This window comes from Miscanthus floridulus, chromosome 5 (assembly GCF_019320115.1).
Source record: "Miscanthus floridulus cultivar M001 chromosome 5, ASM1932011v1, whole genome shotgun sequence".
Taxonomy (NCBI): Eukaryota; Viridiplantae; Streptophyta; class Magnoliopsida; order Poales; family Poaceae; genus Miscanthus; species Miscanthus floridulus.
The window spans coordinates 46822535-46840288 of NC_089584.1; the positions used below are offsets into that span (position 1 = coordinate 46822535).

The 17754-nt window shown below is 45.2% G+C and overlaps 2 protein-coding genes across 4 annotated transcripts; one reads left to right on the plus strand and one right to left on the minus strand.

Annotated features, from left to right (window-relative positions):
* Positions 1-2101: 2101 nt before the first annotated feature.
* Positions 2102-8194, plus strand: LOC136452119 (CRS2-associated factor 2, chloroplastic-like). Of its 2 annotated transcripts, none has more exons than XM_066452762.1 (6): positions 2102-2923; positions 4721-4848; positions 5627-5852; positions 6649-6776; positions 6896-7049; positions 7366-8194. In XM_066452762.1, exons 1-6 carry the CDS (start codon positions 2155-2157, stop codon positions 7779-7781), a joined length of 1821 nt encoding a protein of 606 aa, XP_066308859.1. In that variant the 5' UTR covers positions 2102-2154; the 3' UTR covers positions 7782-8194. The 2 variants fall into 2 exon arrangements, with proteins under 2 accessions (XP_066308859.1, XP_066308858.1); XM_066452761.1 differs by having other exon boundaries at positions 2105-2923; positions 7360-8191.
* Positions 8195-13344: 5150 nt separating this feature from the next.
* Positions 13345-15598, minus strand: LOC136449916 (S-adenosylmethionine synthase 1). Of its 2 annotated transcripts, none has more exons than XM_066450143.1 (2): positions 15460-15598; positions 13345-14963 (listed from the first exon to the last, which is right to left on the minus strand). In XM_066450143.1, the coding sequence occupies exon 2, from the start codon at positions 14921-14923 to the stop codon at positions 13739-13741; it is 1185 nt and encodes a 394-aa protein (XP_066306240.1). In that variant the 5' UTR covers positions 14924-14963; positions 15460-15598; the 3' UTR covers positions 13345-13738. The 2 variants fall into 2 exon arrangements, with proteins under 2 accessions (XP_066306240.1, XP_066306242.1); XM_066450145.1 differs by having other exon boundaries at positions 15394-15504.
* Positions 15599-17754: the final 2156 nt, after the last annotated feature.

The following is a 17754-nucleotide window of genomic DNA, read 5'->3' on the forward strand; positions in this document are numbered from 1 at the left end:
CACCAGATGCAATCCAACTAAGGAAATACACTAGAACTCTACAAATCTCACGCAAAATCAATCTCAAAGCATGCAAGCGGGTGAAGTGTGTGCTTGAGCTCAAGATTATATGGATTAGTAGAAATAGCCAAGAAATCTTAAAAGGTCGAGCAACTCATCTATTTATAGCCCCCTGCACAAAAGTAGTCATTGGGAGCTCTTGGTGGGTACTCACTGGATAAGTCGGGTGGGCACCGGACAAACCCCACTAGAGAAAGGATTGATGAAATCCAACAATCCAGATCAAATCTCATCTAGCTGTTAGAGAGTGCTTTCTCTGGTACTCGGGTAGAGGCACCACAGGAGAAATCTGGTAGCCTCCCAAGGATTTGTCCAGAACAGGTGACCATTGGAAATTCCAAAGGTCAAATCCTCCTTTCTCCGGTGCTGCAAAGGTGTAGACGATCAGATAATTCCGTTGAGTCTAGAACCTCTTTGATCACCAACTAGAGAGCTCCAGGCCCCCATTAGGAAAGTTTGAAGGGTTCCAGCCGCTAGCACCGAAGAAAGCGCTGCTCCTTTTGAATTTTTGTGCGTTGAACATGAGGCCGCCATGTCACCCCCTCAAGGCCACATTCTCCGGCGTTATGGAGTTATAGACGCCGTATAAAATCCGGTGGCTCCTACACAACTAAAACAATTAGAAATAGGGGGCTAAACTACTTTCTCCGGTGACTTCTCCTCAGGGGCATCGAAGATATTTAGTGAGTGCAGAAACCCTGCACTAAGTCGCACTCTCAAATGTTTTTCAAATTTGCTAACTTCAAATGTTTTCCAACTTAAATACCACGAGTTAAGCATTGAGTTAGCTTTTTCAAAATATTTTTGAAAGCATTTTCACTTGCTTCTCACCATGTCGCTAGGTCTAATGCACATGTACATTTAGACAACACCTAGTGACACTAGCTAACGGTAATCGCATTAGAGTTCCTCTCTTAATAGTATGGCTATCTATCCTAAACCCGTCCATGCACTATTGCATCTCGGCCAACAAAAGCAAAGCCCAATAGATATATCTTTCCCTTCGAGCTTGCTTTCCATCTCTTTGTTCTCTTCATGGGTGAGCACTTGCTTCATATGGTTATGATCCTCATCTTCACCGTATCCTAAACTTGTTCAATTCCAAGTGGACCTAGATCAATCATATCCACTGAAAACATTAGTCCACTAATTATCACTCAATTACTAAAACCAAACTAGAATTTGTAGTCGGGCAATAGCAGGGAACCATCTGTGTGGTAGTAAGGAACCGTCGGGCAGGTAGGGCCGAGCTCGACGGCTAATGTCTATGGGCCGCCGTGACCGGCAATCTCTTTTTATGTTGGGCGGATGGCCAACGGTGAATCGAAACATCAGACGGACCAGCGGTGAGGAAAGGAAATGCTAGGCGAACGGATGATTCCTAGGCAGGCACGTACGTCAATATGCCACATGGGCAATTTGATTCTTTCGCATGACTGATTTTAGGGCGAAAAAGGAAAAAGAGAAAAAAATTATGGCAAAGAAAAGAAGAGCACAAGGTTTGGCTCACAATTTATGAAATTTATATTTAGAATGACAAATCTACGAAGCCCATTCTTGGACATGGCAAATAGTAGCAATTATCTTGAAACCAAATGCCAACTACAGGTGCGCCGTAGAACACTCGAGTGTTCAGAGGCCCGAGAAGACTCGATTTTTATTCTTCATGTCTTCTTTCTCCTCTCAACCCTATCACGCCCACGGTGTCCTCCTTCTTCCCCCCCTCCCCCAACCGCCGTCATGGCCATGTGCGCCCCCGCCCGACCTGGCTCGACCACCTCCTACGTCGCCGGAACCTTAACTGACGCCCTCCCGCCGCCCTTACTACTGACCGGCCTCCCCCGAGCTCCTTATAAATCCGCCGGAGTTGGGGAAGAACAAAGGGAGAGACTAGAGATAGAGAAAAATAAGAGGAAGAGGAATTGGGTGTTAAGAGGGATAGGAACACTTAAGTGTGTTATATAGCATTTCTCTTTTAGAAAACCAGAGAAAGCCACAGGATGGAAACGCGTAGAAAAATAAAAACAAAATTGCTCTAGTGGCAGATCGTTATCTGTTTCCTCCTCCATTTCATCCCAGCCACCACTTCCCGCCATGCCGCCACCGCCGCCGCAGGGTCCCGTTCCCTCCCATGCTGGCTGCGCCAACCTCTTCTCCGCCCCGCCGCCTCCCCTCTCTAACCGCCGCTACCCCCATCAACGGTCCCTGCCCCTCCCGCCCGTCTCCCCTCGCCGCCGCGACCCCAAGAACCACTCCCGGCAGCCTTCCCAAGAGGAAGAACCGACAGACAGCGGTCCAAGGAGAACGGCCAGCACCAACCCGGCCTTCCGCGCGGCCCACCTCCGTACCGCGTACCGCAAGCCCGTGCCCCCAGCCGCAGCCGCCGGCGAAGGCGAGGCCCTCCTCGCCGCCGACCCAACCGACGCCGCCTCGGGGCGCGCCGTCGTCGTGGGTCCCTCGGGCCTCTCCTTCCGCCTCCCCGGCGCGCCGTTCGACTTCCAGTTCAGCTACTCCGAGGGGCCCCGCGCCCCACCGCTCGCCATCCGGGAGCCGGCCTTCCTGCCCTTCGCGCCGCCGACCATGCCGCGGCCCTGGACGGGCAAGGCGCCGCTGCTGACCAAGGAGGAGAAGGCGCGCCGCCGGGGCGTGCGGCTGCACACGCCGCTCGGGCAGGAGCCGCCGCAAACGGTGAGCGCGCACGGGATCATGATGGAGGTCAGGGAGAGGAGGCAAATGGACCTGGCCAGGGTGAGCCCCGGTGACGGCAGGAGCAGGGAGGAGGTGCTCGGTGAGCCGCTCACCCCATCTGAGGTGCGCGCGCTCGTCAAGCCGCACATTTCACACAACCGGCAGCTCAACATTGGTAACAACTGCACTGCCATTTTCAAGAGAGAATCTGATTATTTTTTCCTGCCTCTATATCTATATTCGTTCAGACTTGAGATTAAACTCAAATGGGCCAATGTGGAGAGCATAATGAGATAATGCAGTGGCATGAGAACAAACACATCTGGAGTTAAGTTTGATGCAAAGGCCCTTTTCGATTACATAAGGTTAAAAACGTGGATGGTGGCACAACCATGGTATCTGCCTACAAATTCAGTCAATTGTTAGGAAATGGCGAAAAGATAGCAATGTTTTTTCATACATGAAACGAGAACAAGTCAATTTGCGGCCCTTCAACTCTTCTCAGGGTTTTATTGTGGGCCAATTGCATACCTCTTCGAACCATTTTTATGAACTTGCCATTTGAGAAGTCATAAATGCATAGTTGCCACCAAAAGCGTTGGTCAAACATCAAATCCACCACTAGATTATCAAACTGAAGAAATGTCGTCATCAGACAAAATGCCCCCATTTTTCTCTCTCCTCCCTTCCCCAGACACTGATGGCACCACTTCATGGTTTTCCATTTCTTCAGTCCAAAGATCCTCCTTTTCGCTCCATCTCCATGGTTACCATTGCAACTTCTGGAGGTAGGGTTGGACTGGCAGGTAGCCAGGAGCTGAGGGCACCAGCGAGGGGGCCTTGTGCCAGATCAGCTCTTGATCGTCAGCAGTGGAGGGCCGAGGAGTTTCGGCATTGGGTGGCCTCCCCGTCCTCCTAGCTGGCCTCCCCATCCTCTCCACCCTCCTTGACGATCTTCTATTCGTCCTCAAGTCACTGTCCACCATGCAAGCTGATCAGCACCTCCTCACCATCTCCTGCCGCTCCTCCTTCCAGTCCTCCATGGTGTCGTGATAGCTGCAGTGCAGTAGATGCAAGCAGCAGCAAGCTCGCCCCAGAGGTGGGGACACTGGGATGGGGAGCACAGGGGTCAGCACCACGTAAAGGGGGCTGGCAATGGAGACCAACATGCAAAGCACAGATGATGCCAATGAGAGTGGCTGCTATCGCAAAAGAAAGGAAGCATCAGAAACGATACGCCAAGGGTTAATTTGCTAATTTCCATGATATGATTCTCTGTACATATTTTCTGAAATATTTTTGCACCATTGGATAACATCATCTAATAGAATTTAAACTAGCGGAAATCTAACTGAAGGGGATTCCAGTGGTAGTTTTCCAATATATGTTTTTTTAATGGCAAATTTCAAATAGGAGTTAAATCAGTAGCAAGTATGCATTTTGTCCTTTTAATTATCGTCACTCCTCCGGAAAACTTGAAGTCACATCATATGCTGTTGTGTTTTTGCCATCAGCTGGCACTCCTGCTATCAGCAGTGTTTTTGTTTGCTGGTCCCAAGAACACCACTGCATTCAAGCAGGAGGTTGCCAGTAGTAAGGCTGGCTTTTGTTGAGAGAATGGTACATATGTGATAAGTGGATATTCAAACACATTATTACTTGCTTGATTTAGGCTGTAAGAGTTTAGCTCATCTGGATCCAACATGTTGTGGTATGTGTGCCAAACTTGGCAGCGAGGGATGGGTCCTCACTCCTCACTGGTGTTCAGAGTTGGAGTTGTATGGCCCTGTATTGCAGAGAGTCGAAGGACTTCAGATAGACTTTTTCCTGCTTGTAAACCCATCCTCATATGATACCTTCCAAATGATCTTTGCTGCTTGTTGCAAAGTTATCATCTTCTTTTCTTTTTGTTGCAAAGCTAAATCTTATTACTGTAGAGTTAAATATCAATTTCCTGAACAATTTCCTGTAGGAAGAGATGGCTTGACTCACAACATGTTGGAAATGATACATTGTCATTGGAGGCGCCAGGAAATCTGCAAAGTTAGATGCCGAGGCGTTCCAACTGTTGATATGAAGAATCTCTATTATCATCTTGAGGTATCTATACTTAGTTTGCTACTGTATATTAATGTGCATTGTGCTCATTCACATGTGTTAACATATCCCTAGGCATCTGGACATGCATTCTGTGGTACAAAGCCAAAGATCTCCGTTGAATCTCTTTTTCTAAAATTTGTATCTTTTTACTGTACTACAAAATTTGGTATCCAGTATACAAAAGTGCCTTTTTTCAAAAAGAAAAGATTTCAAAAGAGTGAGATCATGTTCCTTTTTATTTCTGTTCTGAATTGCATGATAACTCAAATGACACTCCCTCCGTTCCAAATAATAAGACATTTTAGCTTTTCTAAATACATTGCTTTTACTATGTGTGTATATCTAAGTACATAGCAAAACCTATGTATCTAGAGAAGTCAAAACATCTTATAATTTGGAATGGAGAGTACTTTCATAAGAGTTGTTTGAAACTTTTAGGATCATAGAAAGGAACAATTGCCTCTTGTTTATAGAACACCATACATTATTCTTTTCCTTTAATGCAAGGATTTAAGAAAGTAGGGCAATAGTATCGATACCGATATCTTGAAAACAACAGTGTACTAATGAACTAATAATATTTTGATCAGACCAGTGTATGAGTTAAGGACTATGAAGAGCTTGTCACTTGTTAGGGATGTATACTTGTTGGCCTCTCATGGAACAAGACCTCAGTCATCATGTATGCATGCTTATGTGTTTTTTCAATACAACTATACAAGCATCTTGACTTTATTATAATGCATTGTCAAACATAATAACATCTATTATGTTCCAGGAAAAGTCAGGTGGAAAGGTCATTCACCGAGTAGGTGGCGTTGTTTTTCTATATAGAGGAAGACATTATGATCCAAGGACCCGTCCTCGCTATCCACTAATGCTCTGGAAACCTGCGACTCCTGTATATCCAAAACTCATCAAAGAAGCTCCAGAAGGGCTTACAAAAGAAGAAGCAGATGAAATGAGAAGGAAAGGGCGTGATCTGCTGCCAATCTGTAAATTAGGTATTAAGTTACTGATCAACTTTATTCCTATTCTTATTGATTCCTCGCCAAAAAAAACTTTATTCTTATTGATCATTGTTCAACTATGTTCCAAATCTAGATGGCCTTCTTATTTGATTTGTTTGTTTACAAGTTTTGTATTTCTGACATTTGAAGCAGTTATGAAATGACCTATTCACAGCAGGAACCTTAATCCTGTTACACACCACGTACTAGATTACATTTCAAGCCTAACCTAGTACTGTAAATACAAACCTAATTGTCAAGGATAGGCCTTTAACAGGGCCCCTGATTTTATAATTTGTTGCTTATATGCTTACAAGATTTTGTACCATGTATGTCATGCACATGTGGGATGTGGCTGCTGGCTACTGGTTATTGCTTTCTTTTCTACCTGCCTCTAGTTCTACCAACCAAAAATGCTAGTCCCTACTTTAGAATTAGATGACCCAGTTTGAACTATTAAACTTCCGTAACTTTGAACAGTAATATTGGCTCTATTGTTTAGATTATTCGTGTGAAAATAATACCGTTAGAGAGGCAATAAGTACTTCAAATTTGACTAATGCATGTTTGCTTCTACTAAAGGACTGCTGCAGCAGCAGCAGCTGTACACCTATGCACCACTGTGTGCAGCTGCAGCTTCAGTCATTGCTGCTGATCCGATCAGGCCCATAGTGCTAAACTGATTGTCAAAACTGCTCACTGGAAGGATTGCTTGCTTTTTACTCTGTATTTAAGGTACAGAGAACAACACATGTGACTGATGATGTATCTTTTATCCTCTATCTTTTAGCCAAAAATGGAATATACATCACTCTTGTCAAGGATGTGCGAGATGCTTTTGAAGGAAATGACCTGGTGAAGATTGACTGTGAGGGTTTGAATCCAAGTGACTACAAAAAGATTGGAGCGAAACTAAGGGTTCTATTCACCCTCACGAATTTCTCAGTTTTCATTTCATTACTTGTAGTGGAAGTGAATCCTTTACATACCTTCTTTCCGACCCACTCAGCTAAAATTGCTTACTTCTATATGTGCAGGATCTTGTTCCCTGTGTTCTTTTATCATTTAACAATGAACAGATATTAATGTACAGAGGCAAAGAATGGAAATCCACATACTCGAAGCCTTTTACTCTCATTCCGAAAGTTCCAAAGAATAATGTGGCAATGTCATCTGACATGAATAGTTCAGGTATGCTTTCTTAACTCTTATAATGATTATCTTGGTCTTGCTTCTTTAATATCCATGCTCATTTTTATTTATCATAGCAGTTTTGGTGATTAGGTTTTTATGAGCTCCTCATTTTGTAATCTCTTCCTGCACTCATTTATCATATGCTTATATTCATGTGTTTTGCCCAAACATACACTCAGATGTGTTGCATGGAAAATATAGCTGCCCTTTTTTGTTGGTCACTTGGGAAAAGACCAGTACCTCCAGTTAATTTTATATTATTGGTTGCACTTCCTGAATCAAAATAACAAGGCGACTTTTTTTCCAGATACAGATGAAGTTGCGATAAGAGAAGTATTGAGACCCAAAATGTTTAAATTATGGAAAAGTGCAGTGGACTCGTCTCTGGCATTGCTGCTGGATGACGCTGAAGCAAATCATCTGACACCCGATTCACTCCTGACTTTGGTTGAGGAGTTCAGCGTGACATCTCAGGCAGCGGAGCACTCATTTCCTGCTCTGCTTGTGACCAATAGTGAGGTGAACACCGAATCTCTAAGTGCAGAATACATAAATGATGAGTCTGAAACAAGCATTGCTGGAAACGAAGAGGGCCAGCTCGAGCAGTCGTCACCTCATCTCTGTGACGATGAACATTTTGATCTTGACATGTTTGAGCGTCTGGAGTCATCTGTGCCATTGGGTTCGCTGCCGATTGACAGCATGATAGAGCAGCTGAACAGTGAGTGAACTACAATGAGCAGTTCATTCAGTCCACTGGGGTAACTACTGATGATCAGATTGCAATCACGGATTCAGTCTCTACGTTCCTCCGACCTCAGTCTGATGATGATCTCAATTGCTGAGAATTTTCAGCGGTTTGGTAGCAAACATGATGTAAAGAAAATAATTGTAGCGGATGGCATGCGGTCCAGTGGTGAAGGCTCTTGATCCCCCGTCCTGCATCTGCCCTCCTGTGAAGGGCGCACCAGGAGGTGCTTTCAAAAAAAAAAAATAATAATAAATTGTAGTATGCAAATGCACGAACTGATCACACGTATCATTGTCACCATCAATGAGTGTGCTTGCATATATATGCATGAATATTTACATTTATTTATACTGTGTTTAGTGTTTACCAAAAAAGTAAAGTATTGCGCCATGCTCCAAAAAGGTGCAGACGCTAGTAACTAGAGTCTATAGTAGGTGATTCTTCTGCAAATTTTGAATATTTTTCAAAATAAGGAATCGATTTATGGTTCAGAAAATTTTGGGGAAAACCCACCAAAAAGGAATCAAGAAAACTACCTTGGTGAAAATTAATGAAATCATCATCTCTGATCTTCGTTGGTGTGCGGTTTAATTAGTAGCCAGTCACACACAATGCGAATGCTTGGAGTTGTAAAAAAAGAACTGAATTTTGCAGATGCTGTTACTTTGGGGCCTCGTATATCTGAGGCTATGGCGAAACAAAAAATGTCGACCCACTTTGAATGTAAACAAAATAATCCGTATATTTGGTCATGATGATCAATAGTATGTATCCAAAATTTGTATATGCTGAAATTAACGTGAAATCTTTGCAGTTACCATGAACAGTATATTCGTAGTTTCGATCTCTTTCGACAGTTAACCCTAATGACTATATTATAACCAAAAAGAAAGTTACACGAAGAAGAAGAAAAAAAAGACTTCCTACTGTGTACTAGTATATTAACACTGACACAACCGAGACGAACTTCAGCTGGGATGGCAAAGGCTTGCGGTGGGCAGCTTGCCCACCAGGGTTCGAACCCCGGTGCTCACCGGGATTTATTCTTAAAAATCTGTAGCCTCTCTCGTATGGAGTCACAAAGGGATTGCGACGCGTCCGTCGTCTACGAAATCAATACATTTTTGTGATCTCAAGAAGGACACGGTCTTCTAGATCTGAGTATAGTTGTAGGTTTGTTTGTATACGGGTGGTGTGAGTAGCGTGCGTGTGTTAAGTGGACGTGCGTGTGTACAAACAGCCTAAAAATCTGTAGCCTCTCTCGTATGGAGTCACAAAGGGATTGCGACGCGCCCGTCGTCTACGAAATCAATACATTTTGGTGATCTCAAGAAGGACGCGGTCTTCTAGATTTGAGTGTAGTTGTAGGTTTGTTTGTACACGGATGATGTGAGTAGCGTGCGTGTGTTAAGTGGACGTGTGTGTACGAATAGATGCTGCGACCGTAACCCAGATGAGAGGCATCCAAAAAAAAAAGACAACCACCAGAAGGCAGAAGATTCTAGCAGGGATTAAAAATCTTGCATTGCTAATAAGACACTGCATGCAATCCGATCCAAGGTGTGGCGCATGACGGCATGAGCACAAACTCTTGCCAGCTGCCACTTTTGGCGCCACACATCGCAACCGCATGCATCCACCGTGTCGTCCCACCTACGTTTTCCTTGGGTTGTTTGACTTTTCACTTCACTCGCCCAGAAGCGAACGAGAAGGGAACCAGACGGTCAGGTCAAAGATCGGGGGCCGGCTCATTCCACTTGCAGCCGCCGCGACGTATACCTCAGTGCTGTGCACGTGGCCGCTTTTGGATGTTGAGGCACTAAAGTTTAGGGGTTGCATGAATATTCGGATACTAATAAAAATAAATTACAGAATTCATCAGGAATTCACGAGATGAATTTATTAAATCTAATTAATTAATCATTAGCACATATTTACTGTAGCATAATGTTGTCAAATCATGGACTAATTAGATTTAAAAAAAATCGTTGGGCAAAATAGTCATAATTTATATATTTAGTTTCATAAATAATTTATATTTAATACTCAAACTTCCGATGAAATAACGACTAGTATTTAGGAGTCGCAGCCAAACACTCGGCCGCACCCACCGGTCCTGACTTTGCGGGGGGCTGGCTGCCTGGTGCCCGCTGGCTTCGCTTCTGCTTCGTCAGTCCTACTCGCGGGCTCGTGCGCACGACACGTCGGTGGGGCTAGTCGAGAACACGAGATGCCGTAGCCCGTGGGCACGTCCCCACCGGCCACCGCACCACTGGTCCACTGCTACGGAGGAGCACGGGAGCAGGACGGAAAAGGAAATGTTGTCAGCCGTAATTGATGTGAGAGAAGCAGAGGCCAAAAAGGCTGACTGGTGGCCTGTTGGTTTCACTGAGTGGTGGCCCCATGCCAGTACAATCGCTCGATTGCTTTGCAGCTGTAGGTGACTGTTTAGTTTCCAAAATTTTGTAAATTTTTTCAAGATTTCTCGTCACATCGAATCTTTAGACGCATGCATGAAGCATTAAATATAAATAAAAAATAAAACTAATTACACAGTTTAGACGAAATTCACGAGACGAATCTTTTAAGCCTAATTAGACTATGATTGGACACTAATTGCCAAATAACAACGAAAAATGCTACAGTACCATTTTCCAAAAAATTTCGCCAACTAAACAAGGCCGGTCCACGTCCAACAGCTCCAGCTCATATAATTCTCCATGGAGGCATGAAGCCAGCTCATGTCCTTTTTAGGGCATGTTTGGAACGTCGGAATTTCACAGGAATCACACAGAAATTTTATAGGAAAAACACAGGAATAGAGAAAAAAATCCCGCATTACAAACATGCCCTTATTGTGAGAAACCGCAAGCATGATTTCTAATAATAGCATGCATCGTGCACCAGCCAACGAAGCAGATATTAGAGCGTTGCTTGGTACTTTCAAATATTTATAAATTATAAATTATTTTGGTTTTTCTAGATACATAGTTTTTGTTATGTACCCTAATACTACACTATGTCTACATACGTAGCAAGATGCTATGTACATATAAAACTCAAAACTACTTATAATAACTTTCTACGGAAGGAGTACTGTTAACGAAAATAATCATGAAAATTCCGGTTCTGTTTTACCTAATAACACCGCACGATGTCGATTGTCATCTCACAAAACTCAAAGATAGAACACCTGTACAAGGAGGGGAAAATGACGTATTCTATACCGATAGCTCGTACCAATTTACATAGTTGGAGAAAAATTAAACAAAATTTGTGTTGTGATACATTCTCAACAAGTTGACTAGTAGTATTTGATTTTTTTGCTGCCTTGTTAACTGCCTTGGTTGACTCTTAATCAAGTTGGGAGAAAAGCAAATTTATTATAGTAGGCACATGAGTCGTCGTTGAAGTCAGTAAAAGTGTTCTTCAACAGATGAGTCATTCCCTGGTTTCATTCTCTAATCCATGTCAGCTGAGCATGGTAAGGTACATACTATACTACCTCCATTGCGTCGTTGGCCAGCTCAAAATTGTGCTAACTTCATCAGAAAAAAAACCGTGGGAGTGTATTTTTGCCCCTAAAGATTTGGCGGAAGCCAGTAGATATTTTTCCTCCAAATAGAATATTGTCGACGCACACGATGCAAGCGTGATACTAAATCGTGTTTGCACTTTCAAAATAAAGAGGGAAATGACTCCGTAGTCAATGAGACTAGAGACTTGGAGAGAATTATGAGGTTATGCAGCTGTCGGACGGGGACCTATAAAAGGCAAGGCCTCCTTAAAAAGCCCCGGCCATTTTTGTTCATTCTTTTAATGTAGTGCAGTATGAGCATTTGTTTCAATAATCAATATACAGTACATGTTTATTGATGGTCTCACCCACCAAAGCCTAGAAATAAATGATTTATTTTCCGTATCACCACAAGATGATTGAATGAAAATCCTAGTACTGCCTCTTCCGTCCATGAAACAATGTAATTATGGGATCTGCGTCGGTCAATCTAGCTTAAGTTTAACTAAGCTTACAACAAATAGTATTAGCATTTATGTGTTCCAATAAATTTATTATGAAAATATGTTCTATAACTAATCTAATAATATTTATTTTATATCATTAATGTTAGAATTTTTTTACATAAATTTAGTCAAAGTTTAAATAGCTTGACTTCTCGAAAAATGATAATTGTATTCTTCTGTGGATGAGGTGAGTATGTGTTTCCACGAGAAAAAAAGTGGGTCAAGATGAATGTTCCATGCCCCCATGGTCCCATCGACAGAGAGCATTATGACTTATGAGTGGGTTTTCTTGGAAGAAAAAAAATATAGTGAATGGACATAGATCTACAACTGCAAGCGATTGGTAGACCAATTCGTTATATCTTCCTAACGGTTATGAATAGAGATTTTTGTAAAAAAAATGTTCTTCAACAGTTTTTTTTAATTGAATATTTAAATATAGTCATCTTTTATTTCAGATTTATCGCTAGACAAAGATAAAAGCGAAAATAACTCTCTCAGAACATATAGTTGAAGATTAAATAAATATAGAAAACTATTTTTATGTAGATAGAGCTTTAGAAAGCTTTTCTCTTAGGTCCTTGCCGCCCCGACAAATCTTTCACCAGCCAAACGGTGTAATCAGACCGGTCTGTACTGATGAATAAACCAACGTGCAAAGCGTCAAACCGAAGAAGGTTCGTCAATCACACCATCGCCAGTGCGATCTTTTTTCCTTCCTTTTTCGCATTGCTTCACCTAGTCTATGAAAAAAGTTAATCAACAGCCAAACACGTGCAGGGTTGTACCTTCCGGCGACCGGCGGAGCTCCGTTGTCGGATCACCGACGAGATCGGAGCGCGGAACGGCCAATCGTTGCTGTCGCTCGCTCGCGGATGCAGACAGCGTGCAGCTGTACGCGGTACGCCTGCTGCCCTGCTCCATGGCTGGTTGTTCACCTGCCGCCGTCGTCACGTGGCGTGCTCGCTTCCTCTGCTCCAGATCTGCCTCCAGGCCAACCCCACAGGCCACAGCACCCAGCTCGCCGCCGATGGACGGCCGCCCACAGCCATGGCCGTGCACTTTTTGTGCTGCAGCAACAGTCATCGGCTGCAGCTGGATGCATAATCCATGTGGTCACAAGGATGCGTAATTTCCACTTTCCTGCTCATGATAGAGGCGAACAATGTTCACCGCGCATCAAGTCCCGGTGGCCAATTTTGCTGCTGGTTCAAGTTTGGTCAGTTGTGTAACCAAACAGCAACAAAGGTCCAGCATGTCCATTTATAAGCCGCTTCTACTGATTTGTATGGCTGATTTGTTGAGAGAGAAAAATATTGTACCATAACTGATAAGCCGGTTTATAAGTCTGCTTATAATGGCAGACGAACAGTTAGTTGCCAATTGCAGTACGAACTGTATACCTTTCACAGTTGCTCAAAGGTCAGATGGCACTTCTTTTCACCTTTCATGGTTCTCAAAGGTCACCAACAGAAATGACTGTAATTGCGGTTGGTTACACAGGGGGCACCTAAAGAGTAACAGTAACATACGAATATGATAGATCAAAACTGCAAATCTCTCAGCAGTTTCAGTACAGACTCGAAAAGGGGAAGAAGAAGAAGAAGAAAAAGATATCGGACGACCAAACTAGTAAAGATAAAAGATCAGCGTATAATCCTGGCTGCTGTCACACCAAATTATACCAATCCCTAAGCCGGCGGCGCCGACATGGCTTGCTGCGGCAATTGCCAAAGCCTTCTTCTTCGTCTTTATCTTCATTCATCTTCTATGGAGCAGCCAGTCACTGATCAAACACACATCCAGGAGCAGGAGCAGGAGCAGCAGCAATGCTTGCAGGTATCAGCAGAGCTAGAGGAAGGTAGCACGGAGACACAGTCTCTTCATGTCCAATTTGACTTCCCAACCAATCTTAAGCAGAGGCCTTGTCGAACTTGAGGGGCTTCACCACCTCCCAGGTGAAGTCGGCGTCGTCACGGCCAAAGTGGCCGTAGGCGGCGGTCTTGATGAACCTGTTGCCGCCCTTCTTCAGGTCGAGGTTGATGGTGATCATCCCGGGCCTGAAATCGAAGTTCTCCTTCACGATCTTGAGGATCTCCTTGTCGGGGATGGTGCCGGTGCCGTACGAGTCGACGAACACGGACAGGGGCTCCGGCACGCCAATGGCGTACGACACCTGCACGAGGCAGCGGCGGGCGAGGCCGCTGGCGACGATGCTCTTGGCGGCCTGCCTGGCGATGTAGGCGCCGCTGCGGTCCACCTTGGTGGGGTCCTTGCCAGAGAAGGCGCCACCGCCGTGGGCACCCCAGCCACCGTAGGTGTCGATGATGATCTTGCGGCCGGTGAGGCCGGCGTCGCCGTGGGGGCCACCGATGACGAAGCGCCCGGACGGGTTGAGGTGGAATATGGTCTTCTCGTCGAGGTACTTCTCCGGGATGACGGGCTTGATGACGTGCTCCTTGAGGTCGGCGGCGATCTCGTCGTTGGTGACGGTCTCGTCGTGCTGGGTGGAAATGAGCACGGTGTGGACGCGGACGGGCACCATGGCGCCGCCCTCGTTGATGTACTCCACCGTCACCTGGGTCTTGCCGTCGGGCCTGAGCCAGGCGCAGGTGCCGTTCTTGCGGACCTCGGTGAGGCGCGCGCCGAGCTTGGTGGCCAGCACGTGGCTGAGCGGCATCAGCTCGGGGGTCTCGTCGGTGGCGTACCCGAACATGTGGCCCTGGTCGCCGGCGCCGATCTCCTCTGGCCGCTTGGTGAAGTGCCCGTGCACGCCCTGCGCGATGTCGGGGGACTGCTGCTCGATGTTGACCAGCACCTTGCAGCGGTCCGCGTCGAGGCCCACGTCGTCGGAGGTGAAGCCGATGGCGCGGCAGGTGTCGCGCACGATCTTCTCGTAGTCCACGGTGGCCTTGGTGGTGATCTCGCCCAACACCATCACCATGTTGGTCTTGGTGCAGGTCTCGCAGGCCACCTTGCTGTCGGGGTCCTGCGCGAGGCAGGCGTCCAGCACGGCGTCCGACACCTGGTCGCACAGCTTGTCGGGGTGCCCCTCGTTCACGGACTCCGAGGTGAAGAGGAAGCTCTCGGCCGCCATTGCCTTCTTCGTCTCGGGTGATAAATTAGTCTACCAACCTCTGCAATTTTATTTAACAACAATTCAAACAATCAGAAACCATCCGCAGATCCACCGCACATTCGAATTGGATGACGAACAAATAGTTAAACCGATGCCGTGAGATCTGAAAATTAGAGCACCACAGACAGCTCCCATATGCAGAGGCTACGAGATCTAGTAGATGGAGAACCCTCCCTACGAGAGACCAAAAATTTTCAAAAAAAAAAAAAAAATCCCAAATTTTCTCCACTGAATCTCAAATTTAAACAACACCCCAGATCTACAGTATCCCTACAATCACCAAACCCCACATCCGGATCCGCCATCCGTGGCGACCATCAGATCCAACCGCAGCAAAAAAAAACAAACAAACCCCTCCACCGAGAAAGAACAAAGCTTTGCAGTATCTCTCCAAGCATGCGCACAAAACCACGCACGCACGCACGAACCTCGGGAGAAGCACGACGAATGAACGATCCACGAGAGAGAAGCAGGGTGCGGGCAAGCTGGCTCACCTTGCGCTGCTGCTCTTTATTCGGGACCGGCAAGAGGGAGGAGAAGATGCGAACGGGATGTGTGGCACGGGGTCTCGAGAGTGCTGGGGCTCCGCCATTTATAGCCGCGCTGGCGCCGGACGCGGACCCGGGGAGGAAGGTGGGCCCGCGCCGGTGCGGGTGTACCTGTGAGTTGGGGTATTTGGCGAGTCGCGCAGGCATGCACGTGAGGACATCAATCGCGGGCAGACACTGACCGGATGGCCCCACGTCGGGGGAGAAGCCACCCGCTGGTAGCTTTGTTGTCCTCTCAGGCTCTCACCAACCCCACGGCCAGCAACCCCATGTGCTGGGCCCACTTCACCTAACATTTCTCTCTCCATCATTTTCTTCCGTATATGTTTTATTAGTAGTATTTCTGTCCTAGCAATTTGCCAGCCTCAAGCTCGAAATGGAGAATAAAATTCTCGCGTCACCTACTACCACTGGGTTACGAGGTGTTTTTTTTTACCTTTTTAAGGGAAAGTTCATTTCATTTGGGGGCAGAAAAAATGCTTTCCCCATTTTGTCATTCCTAGGTTCCACAGTTGTTGTACCAAGCGTGGCGGGAGAGTGCGTCAATGTATGAACAATTTTAGCATTATTATAGTCAATGCCTAAAAATATATGAATTATCCAAAAAAAATGTAAATATTTTTCAAATATTTTAAGGCCCCCTTTGGATTGTAGAATTTTTTTTCTATTTCCTATGTTTTTTCCTATGAAAATTAGCTGATTTTTGTAAAATTCCAGTACAATTCTTGCGAAATTCTTTCGTTCCAAAGGGCCCTGAGTGAAAGGTCAACATGTTATATGGATCATGTACTCGCCTAGGGAGTTACATATCTTGTGACAGAAGCGTTACATATCTTGCGAAATTCTTTTCTATTTCCTATGTAACGCTTATATGGATCATGTGAGCAAAATATCTTGTGACAGAAGCGTTACATGTCTATTTGAAAATGTGTTAAGTGCATTTTGTTCTGCAATATTCTTGTGTTCAGAATGGTGATTAGAAAAAAGAAAGAAAGATCAAGGTCAATGAGAAAAAACAATCTCCCGATTATTTTTTGTGCTTGATTTGCTTGTCCTTGGAAAGTCGTTCTCATGAGGAAATTGTGGTACCATTTTTCAGGCACGTGTATGACTGTATGTGCATGTGTTGTGTAATTGTGTTCTCGCATGGAAGCAGATAGGAGTTTATTCTTATTCCAATTGTTTTTCTATAGTTATCTGAGCGGCAAGAAAGATGCATAATTATTATTTTTGTTTGTTTGTCATGAATCATGTGATAGGAGGCAAGTGCCTGTCCGGATAAAATTTTAAAAAGTCAAAGATGCCTCTGACTTGACGAAGGAAGATTGGAACAGAGAAAAGTCTCGCGCTTGCGCATGCACGATCCCACCACTACCGCCGCACCTCCTGGCTCCATCTCCATGGTTGCACTTGCACATTGCAGAAGAAGAAAAAAAAACACGATTCGACTCGGGCAAGTGTTTTTTTTCCTCTCTTCTTCATTTAAATCGATTACGGTGGTTCCCGCCTAATCAATACTCATGACAAAATAATTTTGGCTGCTGATTAGTTTTCTTGCCAATAATGCAAAAATTGTGCATAGAAAATAAAACAAAATCGTACTGTATCTCTTTTTTTTCTGCGAAGAAAATCGTACTGTATCTGCTAGTGCCAAGCACGAGTTACACATGGCATCTACAGAAAAATACTTATTGTTGGTCAGTTGGTCTCTAACTTGTGATACAGTAATAAATAGGGGAAGGAAAAAAAACGAGACCCAAAAGAACCACGACCGAGAGTGAAGTTCCTAAAATTTTGGTTCTTGGTTTTAGATCGGTCACAAGTTTCTGGTGACCCATTTTTTATCTCCTCGTTCGATCTTACATATCGGGTAACCACCCAAACTCTAGCTCATCTCCTATCCGCCATTCTTATCTGTTATCCTAAATAGGTGAAGACCTCAATCTAGCCTCTCGAATCTTGCATTCTCCACAGCTTCAGCCCGAGTATGAGAGGGCGTCGGGCAAGGACAAGGATCCACGAGGGCCAGGGCGAGCGGCCGGCTTGGGGGCTCTGCGCATATTTTCTGCCGTGCCTGGCGCTCGGTGACGATGGTGGCTACGCCAGCAGCAGCCGGACATGCATCCTCGATGGTGGCGATTTCAACTTGCTCAGCGCTGATGGACCAAGGATTAGGCGGGGCGGGCGAGACATCCTCGCCATGTGCAGCGCGAGCTTCGATGGGGTTTGCTCCCTTGCTGT

Excerpts from the sequence above, each read along its gene's own strand:
- LOC136449916 (XM_066450143.1), bottom strand. The coding sequence starts at position 14,923 with ATGGCGGCCGAGAGCTTCCTCTTCACCTCGGAGTCCGTGAACGAGGGG.
- LOC136452119 (XM_066452761.1), top strand. The coding sequence starts at position 2,155 with ATGCCGCCACCGCCGCCGCAGGGTCCCGTTCCCTCCCATGCTGGCTGC. Across the intron at positions 2,924-4,720 it reads CAACCGGCAGCTCAACATTG|GAAGAGATGGCTTGACTCAC; the intron begins GTAACAACTGCA and ends AATTTCCTGTAG. Across the intron at positions 5,853-6,648 it reads GCTGCCAATCTGTAAATTAG|CCAAAAATGGAATATACATC; the intron begins GTATTAAGTTAC and ends TCTATCTTTTAG.